The 10,829-nt window shown below is 41.5% G+C and overlaps 1 protein-coding gene across 1 annotated transcript; it reads left to right on the top strand.

Moving 5' to 3' along the window:
* The first annotated feature begins 9,561 nt into the window (after nt 1-9,561).
* On the top strand, nt 9,562-10,564 carry LOC122910566 (small ubiquitin-related modifier 1). Its single transcript, XM_044255187.1, has one exon. The coding sequence runs from the start codon at nt 9,638-9,640 to the stop codon at nt 9,941-9,943; it is 306 nt and encodes a 101-aa protein (XP_044111122.1). The 5' UTR covers nt 9,562-9,637; the 3' UTR covers nt 9,944-10,564.
* Nucleotides 10,565-10,829: the final 265 nt, after the last annotated feature.

The following is a 10,829-nucleotide window of genomic DNA, read 5'->3' as shown; positions in this document are numbered from 1 at the left end:
AATGGTGACAGTTGAGTAAAGCCTTGAGGGCGATTTGGATGGATATCTGGCAGAAGAGCTTTCTGGGTAGAGGGACGTGCCAGCGCCAAGGTTCTGAGGATAGAGTATGGCTTATGTGTTCAGGGAGGTGAGAAAAGAGCTCCTGGAGCATTTTGTGCAGAGGGGTAATGTGAGCTGACTTGTAATAGGACCCCTTTCCCGGGGCTGTCACATGTAGCCACATGGAGTGGACCGTCCACAGCACAGTCGAGGGGGTTCCTTTTACATTCAGTTTGTGTACATAGACCATACGTGAGACATAGCAACCGTAATGGCTCCTGGCTGAGGGAAAAGGAAGGAGATGCCAGGGTGGAAGCAAGAAGAATTATTAAAAGGTCTTTATAATAATAATCCAGGCAATGTATCTATTGCTAGGACTATTGCATCCCCAGCACCTAGAACACTGCCTGGGACATAGTAGGCAGACAAAGAATGAATTGCCTACATTCTGTATCACAGTATAAGGTAGACTTGAGGACTCACATCTGTGTATTCCCTGGGCACTCACTTGTTACTTCTTGGATTCATATTCTCAAATTAAGTGGTAGACCCGGTGATTTTTCAAATCTAAAATTCTGTCAACCCAACTGCCATCTGGTCTTCTCCACTAGGATGTTCCAATATCATCCCCAATTCCACATCTTTAAGCTGATTTTAACCCTTTCTCCCCTCCCCACCTGAAACAACTTGCTCCTGGCTTTCCTCACCCTGACGGAGGCATCATTTTCCTTCCCAGGTTTAAAATCTATTATTTTAACCAACCTTGTCCAGGTTCAAATCCTGGGACACCTCTTTTTTACAATTCCACTTCCCATCACCCAATCCTGCTCTTGCCTTATCTCCCCAGGAGCACACAATGCCTCCCATTCTCTATTTGCCACCAAGTTTCTGCTTCTTGCCATCCTTCCCCACTCTTGGGTTGTTCGCATATCCTTTACTCTATCTCCAGGACCTACATCCAAGCTCAAGTCCTTCGTAGTCCTTCGTTAGTCCTTACTGGCCCCATCTCTCCATAATCCCCATCCTCTTCAAAATTCCTCTGCCCGTTGTGGTCTGTCATTTGGAATTATCTTGGGAAAAGGTATTGGGTAGGGAAAAGATTGTAAGTTTTGGAGGCAGTCAGTTGGGATTCAAATCCCAGCCATCTCCTAGTGTGAGATCTTGGAAATTCATTCATACCCTCTAAGTCATAATTTCTTGATATTGAACCTTTTTAAAAAGATTAAAACTTTAAAAAGTCTATTTCATAGACCTGTGTGAGCATCCAAAGATAAGGTTTACAAAGCATCGCGTATGCATTAGGCGCTCCGTAAATGCTGATCCTTCTTCTTTACCTGCTTGTCCCTTGCCTGCAGTTCTGCTGCTTGCACTTGGCCTTTTGATTCCTTTCCATACCACCTTATTTTATTCAGTTAAGTTCTTATTTATAAACATAGATTAGTAACACACTTATTTCAGGCCATAACAGCCCAGGTTAGAACACAAGTTTTCGGAAACCCTTTCTCAGTAATTACCTACTTAGATGTGCATCAAAATCATCTTAAAATTGTCACTGTCAATTTTTTAAACTTATTTGGATATTTTCAAATACACTCTATGCTAGAAGAGAGTACTGTAATGAACCTCGTACCTGTTACCCAGCTTCAATAATTCTTAGCCCGTCTTGTTTCATCTATCCCTTACTCTAAATTTTTTATTTCCTAAGCATTTTTCCCCCTGAGTATTTTATTTTAAGATTTTATTTATTATTTGACAGAGAGAGACATAGTGAGAGAGGGAACACAAGCAGGGGGAGTGGGAGAGCCTGATGCGGGACTCGATCCCAGGACCCTGGGATCATGACCAGAGCCGAAGGCAGAGGCTTTAACCCACTGAGCCACCCAGGCGCCCGATGCCTGGAGTATTTTCAAGAAAATCTCAGTCATCATATTGTTCGACTCACAAATAATTTAGTAAGTATCTCTACTATGTAGGACTAGTTTTAGTTTACTAGAGCTACCATAACAAAATACCATAGATTCAGTGGCTTAAACAACAGAAATTTAGTTTCTAACAATTCTGAAATCTAGAAATCCAAGATCTAGCATCAACAAGTTTGGTTTTTCCCGAGGCCTCTCTTCTTGGCTTACATGCAGATGGCCACATTTTCACTATAATCCCACATGGCCTTTCCTCTCTGCGCATGAACTCATGGTGTCTCTTCCTCTTCGTATAAGAACATGCAGCCTATTGGATTAGAACCCCACTCTTATGATCTCATTTAATCTTAATTATTTCCTTAAAGGCCTGTCCCAAAAAATAGACACATCGGGGGTTAGGGTTTCAACATTTAAATTTGGGTGGGGGGCAACACAATTCAGTCTATAACAAGACTTTAAAAAAAACACGATTATAACATCATTATTATACCTTAAAAACAATAATAATTGTTTTATTATTAAAACAGATCTAATATCCTATCTATGTTCAAACTTTCCTAGTTGCCCCCAAAATATTTTTTTAATAGTTGGTATGTTGAGTATATATCCTGCGAAGTGAGCACAATGATTGATTTGTATAAATTAAGGTTCAGAAGGTGGCACATTGTTTTAGAAATACAGATTCCCAGGGCCTACCCTGGAATTGGGTGTTAGCTTCCACCTAGCTGCATCTTCAGAAGGCAGCTTCTATGGAGTCATGATAATTTTTTATTGTTATTTTACCCCAGTGGAAATTTGACCATAAATATTTTCATCAAAATTATGCCAACATTGGTAGAGTCCCATCAAGAAAGTAATTTCTAGAGTAAATGTCTTTTTTTTAATTGAAGTATAGTTGACATACAATATCCTATTAGTCTTAGATGTACAGCATAGTGATCGACAATTAGACACATTACATAATGCTCCACTCCATAAGTTTGGTACATCTGTCACCATGCAACATTATTGCAATATTATTGACCATATTCCCAATGTTGTACTTTCCATTCTTGTGATTTATTTATTTTACACATTTATGCCTCTTAATCCCTTCCACCTATTTTACCACTCCTTAACCTCTTCTCCCTCTGATAACTACCAGTTTGTTCTGTGTACTTACGATTCTGTTTCTGGTTTTTTGTTTGTTTATTCATTTGTTTTGTTCTTCAGTTCCACATATGACTGAAATCATGGTATTAGTCTTTCTCTGTTGGACTATTTCACTTACCACAATATCTTCCAAGTTCATCCATGTTGTCACAAATGGCAAGACTCCTTTTCCTTTTTATGGCTGAGTAATATTCCTCTGTGTGTGTGTGTGTGTGTGTGAGTGTGTATGACATTTTCATTCATTGTCAGTGGACACTTGGACTGCTTCCATAGTTTGGCTATTGTAAATAATGCTACAATAAACTTAGGGCTGCAATTTCTTTTTGAATTAGTGTTTTTGTTTTCTTTAGGTAAATATCCAGAAGTACAATTATAGGATCATGTGGTATTTCTATTTTTAACTTTGACAGTCCTCATACCATCTCTCTTCCTACCAACTGTGTGTGAGGGTTCCTAGAACAAGTATCATTAAGTAATAAAATTCATTGATCAATTTCCCCTAAAGCATAATTCATTTCCAGTTTTGCCACTTTTATTATAGTTTATGGGAATTTTTTTGTCAGCATTAGATCTTTTTCCATTTAAATGATACATCAAGATCTGATTCATTATCAGGTTTTCATCCATGTCGAATTTTACTAGTTATAACGTTTGCATTTGTGAGTTTCTTTTTGTGGCCATTATTTCTACCAACTCCAATTGTTTCCCAGTTAGATTTGGAGGTCTACATTTTTTTAAAGATATTATTTATTTATTTGAAGCCAGACAGAGGTACTGAGAAGAGAGCATGAGAAGGGAGGAGAGGGAGAAGCAGGGTCCTGCCAAGCAAGGAGCCCAATATGGAACTCAACTCCAAGACCCTGGGATCATGACCCAAGCCAAAGCCAGACACCAAACAGACTAAGCCACCAAGGTGCCCCCTGGAGGTCTAGATTTTGTCAAGATTTTATTCTTTGGGCCATTTTTCATCAATAATCATTTTTTCCCCTGTATGTACTGTTCTATTGTTACTCTTATTTTGTGTTGGTTATTTCCATCAGGGATATTCATTATTACTCTGATAATAGACTGAGAGCTTAGATTTATTTCTTTACTTTTCCAAGAAAAAACATTATGTATCTAAGACATAGCAAGGGAGATGAAGTGTAGGAGTTAGAAGATGTGGAAAAGAGACACGCACAAGGGAGATGGAGACAGATTGAGACAGAATCAACAGCTATCTTCAGATAGTATTTGCTAGGCTCTCCAAGGGGTCCAGTTGTCCAGAGGTTCAAAATGACAAGATTAAAACAATATGGAGCTTGCATTATGGTCGTTGAGCATGTGCTGGGCAAATGGTACCTGGGCTTTAAATCCTAGGAAGTTGAACACACAGTGTCACTCACCCCACCACCTGACCCTTTATGACTCTTCAGCTCCTTCTTATCCTTGCCAGGGGCCTGAATTTCAGCCCTCTGCTCTTCTTGAACTTTATAGATGGATGCCAGCCTCCTCCAAATCTCTCTTCCCTCCTTTCCCCTGCCCATTAAGTGCCTTTAGCAAGGGTGACCTCCCACTTGGTTTTATCAGTGCCTTGCACAGTGCCCTGCATGAGTGGGTGTCCAATAATTACTTGTTACTGGTTTATCTTAAACTATCACCCTTATGACTTAAACTCCCATAAGCTCGGCCACTGTTAACAAATCCAAACACATCTGACTCGACCTACCACTTCCTGGGGTGTAAGTGGGAGGATGGAGCCAGATTGGGCAATTCTGAACTGTTGGGGGGCCTCTCAATCTGTCTGCAGAAGTGAAGCTTGAAAAGTTTTATTTTTTGCCGACGTTCCCTAGCAAATGCCTGCTGCACACCCACGCACTTAGCCAGCAAGAAGAGAAGAGCTGCTGCAAGAATTTTCCCTCTGGGACCAATCATCAAGGAGCAGCCCTCCCTGAAGATTCATCCACCTGGGGGCGGGGTGGGGGGTGGCCCAGTCCCCCTGGTCCAGCCCCCCCAGCTGCCATCAGCAGAGGCTCAGGAGGAGGAGGTGTTGAGAGGAGGTGCTGTGATGGGCTACAAATGGCAGCCCCTCATGGAAGAGTGAGGTCCTTGGGGGTGAACTTGTGGAGGCCAGGAGGAGGCACACAGCATCCAAGTCAATGGAGAAACAAGTAGATAAGGAGGGTTAAGTTTTTGCAGTTGTCTTAAACGGTTTGTAAGGGCAGGACACATGATGTGAACTGTGATTACAGTGTTAAAACCTGAGGAATTAAAAAAAGAAAACAGAAGGAACAAGAGAAGTCTTCTGGCCTTTAAGGGAATAGGAGAAATGAGAAGGACGTGGGTTAGACTTGATGTTTCTCAGACTTGGCTGCAGGTGGGATCACCTAGGGAGCTTTAAAAAGACTGAGGTCTGGGTCTCACCCCCAGAGACTTAGTTAACTGGTCTGGGGTGGGCTCTGGGCATCCAGATTTTTTAAAAGCTCCCCAAGGAATTCTAATGTACAGCCAACTGAGACCAACTGAGCTAGACTAAAGACAAAGAGGAAATATGATCTGTTGTGTCTTCCATGGCCTAGCAATGCAAGAGAGAAGGATGTTGGGCCAGACGCCTCTCTGGTGTCTGTGGCAGGCTGTGGGGCTCAGTGGAGAGAGCTGTGAGTGAGCATCTCAAGGTCCGGTTTCTGGTTTGGGAATGACCACTGGCCATGGTGTGACCTTGGCCAGAGAAGACCCGAGATAACTCTGTGCTGGGCTGGTCACTTTTCCCTGCCTGCAGTTCCCCCACAACATCTCCAGCTCTGAAACATTCTGAATCTCTATTTTCATTAAAATAGCCCAGTCACTTCTAGTTCAACAGATTTTTTTTTCATGAATTATTCAAACTCGGGAGTTGAATGTTGAAAATAACATGTTCGAGTTGTCCTCATTAGGAAGCTTTTAGCTGCGGATCTCCTGTCTTCCACTATATTTACAAAGCCTGTTCTCTGCAGAGTTGAGGGGATGAACACAGTCAATCATTTACAAAGTCTCTAGAGAATGCCACGTGGAAATAAAGTAAGTAATAAAACCCACACAATAAACAGAGACGGTACAACCAAGGGACCAAGAGTTCACAGCTTTCACTAAGCTTCTCCTGCTCACTGGGCTTCCATTTTAGTTACGTCCATGAATATCTCTTTCATGCCTACCTTGTAAAAGGGGAATTAAGCAGATGACTTTTGCCTTTGGAGGACCCCTGATCTGGGGGATTGTGCCAGACGCGCAAATGGCCGATAGTAAGGGAATATGAATGAGAGGCAGAATGAGGTACAGGCTTTTAACTTCTGACTCCTTGACTTTTAACCATGAAGCAGGAGATCCAGAATAAACAGAAGGTAGGACCGAAGAGTGATAGCCCTTGGAGGGGCCCAGAATCTCTGCCTGTGGGACATCATGACAGATGTGGCCACCTTCCAGACAACACAGAGCTTCACTGTAACTGCAGCTGTAGAGATGGGATTGTTAAGGTGTGGAAATGAAAACCTCGTGATCTGCATAATTTGTAATAAAGTTATAAATACATTGTAACTCTAGAGGAAAGGTATCTTTAGAGAACAGAAGGGAGATCAGATTCGTTTGCCTAGTTTGCAAGGTAGTTCTCCTTTTTAGTGCCCTATGATTAAACAAACCCCACCCAGGGAGGTGGAGCAAGTTCTCTCTGATGACTGTGCTCATGCCTAGCTCTCCAAGAATCAGCAGAAAGTAACATCTGGGATGTATACAGCATACGTCAAGGAGGTGAGGAAATTGAAATGCTAAGACATTCATGCTATCATGTTACTTTGCATTGGAAAAGATGGTCGTATGCTGTTATAATGTATGCCAGGAATTCACAGCCTCAGGAGTGGACCTGAGTCCACATATAAGCTTTGCTGAAACACTGATTGGTGGTCCAGGCCCCAGGGTTTCTGATTCAGGAGGCCTGGGCCAGAGCCGGAGTATTTGCATTTCAGACAATTTCCCCAGTGATGCTGAAGCTGATTAGGAACCACACTTTGAGAACCACGGATAGCGGTATCTAATTTCACTATTCAAAATGCTGTGCAAAGCAGCAAATACAATGCATCTGAGGACTTCTTCTCTTCTACTGTATGACCTCTCTTTCCCATTCACGTTCTGACTTAGTTCTCATAACCTGTAGCACAGATCTGTGGTTGAGCAGCTGTAGAAAAACGTGTCCCTTCTTGGCCACCATCATCTTAAATTACTATTCGCCTATAGAGCTGTTGTAAAATCTGAAATTTGACTCACCAGAGAAGATCATTTCCTCCTCCAGTATTTTCATGAGTGAAGGAGATGATTTTTAAGAACTTGCCCCAGCCTAGAGTCCCATGATTTTATGAAGCAATGATTTTAAGAAGCACTGTCCAATTTGTTTTGGAAGGAGGAGGAAAATCACTTTATGTATGTCCATTCATCTACGGATGCACGGAGTCTCATTTAATTCTCCTGTAGCCATTCGGTTGATGGCCATCTTTGAGATAGAGACCTGGCAGTTCGGAGAGTTTAAGTAACCTGTCTGCATCACCCAGAGAATGAGCGATGGAATTGATTTTGACCTCTGAGCTGTCCTTGCTCTGTCCAGCACACTGCAAGCTTTTCTGCTGCAGAGGCAAAATGAGAATGATGTTGGGGAAATGCTTCTTCCCACGAACTTGTGCTTCCAAACACCACGCCACTTGGATGTTTGCACCCAGGACGAAGGCTTTGGCTCTAGGCCCCCTTGTTTATACATCTGGAATCCCACACACGGAAAGTGAATATGGGGCCAAAAGGAAGGGCGGAAGGCTAGGCTGAGCCTGGATGGCACAACTGTCAACACAGCAAAAATGTAAGGAAAGGGAAAAACATTTCAAAAATACAACCACAGCCATTTTCTTCTTGCTAGAGCCAAAAGCTTTTGACCCTTGATTTGAATGGGCTTTTATTTTCCCTAAAAAAAAAAAAAAAAAAAAAGGCTGTTCTATTTGTAGCTCTCCTAATGACAACGTTCACAGGAATGATAGGAGGAAACCTCTCCGTGACACAGGCGGATCTTGCCAATCTTAACATCAAGTAACGCAAAATCACAGGCTGGAGTGACACTCAGGGAGGAAAACAGATCTTCCTGAATCTGAACATTAGCGAGAAGGAAGTAAGAGCTATCAGCTACCACTTAACCAAGGGTCCCTTAGGGACAATCTAGTCTTATATAAGCAGTCTTCAAATTATTTGTAATGAGAAAGCCCAGCTTGGCCAATCCCATTGGCTGCTAGAAATTGAATCAGGGGACTTGTTGGAGAATTGAAGCCAGGAGCATGAGCAGCAGATGCTGAAGCCTTGTTTAACTGATAGCCTACCCTGGGAAGGAGCTCACACAAGGGCCAAGGACAGATTGCAGGCGATGAAGCCAGGTTTTGCCCGGAGGGGAGGGGCTGTGGTCCAGCCCGGTGTTTCTCAAGCTTGCATGTGCTTACAAATCACCCTGAGATTCTGTTAAATGCCGATTCTGATTTGGTAGGTCTGGCGTGGGCCTGAAATTCTGCATTTCTACCCAGCTCCCAGCTGATGCCCATGCTGCCCACACACAGGCCACACTCCAATAGCAAGAGTCTAGAGAACTTTCCATGTTGATTCTTGAATTGTTTTACTGGAATCAATGTTCAGATCCTCAAAGTACATGTTCACTCTTCTCTAAAAGCTACCTAAGAGTGAGCTCAGAGTTGTATGTTTCCCTTTTGAAATGGACTTCTTCTTGCCTTACAGAGCTAAGACCCTCCCCTCTTCCATCTCAGATCTTAAGGGGTCCATTGCCTCAGAGTGCAAAACCCACCAGGTTCCCTCGTAAAGCAACAATCAAACAATCATCTTTATTATTGCTGAGAAAGTGACTAACTCTAATAACTGGTTACAAATCTTTTCACAAGTCAAATGGCATTGATTCATTGCTCACAACAGAATTGAAGGAGATGTGAATTATCCACCGAGAGGTTTTTGAAATAATTTTGAGAAAAAAAGTGATTTTGAGCATTTAACTCAAAAAGAATTCAAAGAATCAAATGACAATTCTATAACAAAACCTGCAATCCCACTGCTTAGATATGAACGAAATGTCTCAGCATTCATATCTTAAAAAAAAAGAAAAGAAAAAATAGGTTGAGTATTGATGCTGAATTCTGTTCCCTTTTAGCAATAAGTAGTTAACATGGATATATTACTTGTTTTTTAAAAACAGAGCAACATGAAGAAAAAATATCTATGTCATGAAAAGATCTGTTTCCAATAAACATTTTGTTTAAAAACAATTACCAAAACACATTTATGTTGTTTCTATCAATTGTGTACCAGTAATCACTGTAGGACTCAATCCAGAAGAAATGTTTTAACACTTAGAGACTTATGGATTCTGAATTTATATACATTATTTTGTTATAGAAAAATATGAGACGGATTTGTAAACCCCGGAGTGAGGTTCTGCCTACCCGAGGCCGCTGCCGTGCGGAGACCCTGGGTGAAGCACCGTCACCATGTCTGACCAGGAGGCAAAACCTTCAACTGAGGACTTGGGGGATAAGAAGGAAGGAGAATACATTAAACTCAAAGTCATTGGACAGGATAGCAGTGAGATTCACTTCAAAGTGAAAATGACAACACATCTCAAGAAACTCAAAGAATCATACTGTCAAAGACAGGGAGTTCCAATGAATTCACTCAGGTTTCTCTTTGAAGGTCAGAGAATTGCTGATAATCACACTCCAAAAGAACTGGGAATGGAGGAAGAAGATGTGATTGAAGTTTATCAGGAACAAACAGGGGGTCACTCAACGATTTAGATATTCTTTTTATTTTTTTTTTCTTTTACCCTCAATCCTTTTTTACTTTTAAAAATAGTTCTTTTGTAATGTGGTGTTCGAAACGGAATTGAAAACTGGCACCCCATCTCTTTAAAACATCTGGTAATTTGAATTCTAGTGCCCATTATTCATTATCACTTGTTTTCATTGTGCTGATTTTTGGTGATCAAACCTCAGCCCTGTTCATATTATCCTCTCCTTTTTAAAAATTACATGTGTGCACAGAGAGGCCACCTTTTCCAGGACTGTGCATTTTCAGGCTTGTGATAAATAAGATCGACCAATGCGAGTGTTCATGATGACTTTCCAATTGGCCCTGAAGTTCTAGCATGTGATTGCTTCACTCCTGGACTGTGACTTTCAGTGGGAGATGGAAGTTTTTCAGAGAACTGAACTGTGGAAAAATGACCTTTCCTTAACTTGAAGCTACTTTTAAAATTTGAGGGTCTGGACCAAAAGAAGAGAAATACCGGGCTGGAGTCAAGATGACAGAGATGGTGAGAGTAATGACTAACTCCAAAGATGGCTTCACTGAAGAGAAGGCATTTTAAGATAAAAGAAAAGTCTTGTCAGAAGATCCCAGAAAAGTTCTAATTTTCATTAGCAATTAATAAAGTTATTCATGCAGATGTGTATTCAACAACAACAAAAAAAAAAGAAAAAGAAAAATATGACATGAATTGTGTTTTATAAGGATAAGGTTTTTTTTTTTTTTTTAAAGATTTTATTCACTTATTTGACAGAGAGAAAGAGATCACAAGCAGGTGGAGAAGCAGGTAGAGAGAGTGGGGGAAACCGGCTCCCCACCAAGCAGAGAGCCCGATGCGGGGCTCGATCCCAGGACCCTGAGATCATGACCTGAGCT

Source organism: Neovison vison, chromosome 6 (genome assembly GCF_020171115.1).
Source record: "Neovison vison isolate M4711 chromosome 6, ASM_NN_V1, whole genome shotgun sequence".
NCBI classification, from domain to species: Eukaryota; Metazoa; Chordata; class Mammalia; order Carnivora; family Mustelidae; genus Neogale; species Neogale vison.
The sequence above is the reverse complement of the archived record's forward strand: the minus strand, read 5'-3'. Positions and strand labels throughout refer to the sequence as shown.

Excerpts from the sequence above, each read along its gene's own strand:
- LOC122910566 (XM_044255187.1), top strand. The coding sequence starts at position 9,638 with ATGTCTGACCAGGAGGCAAAACCTTCAACTGAGGACTTGGGGGATAAG.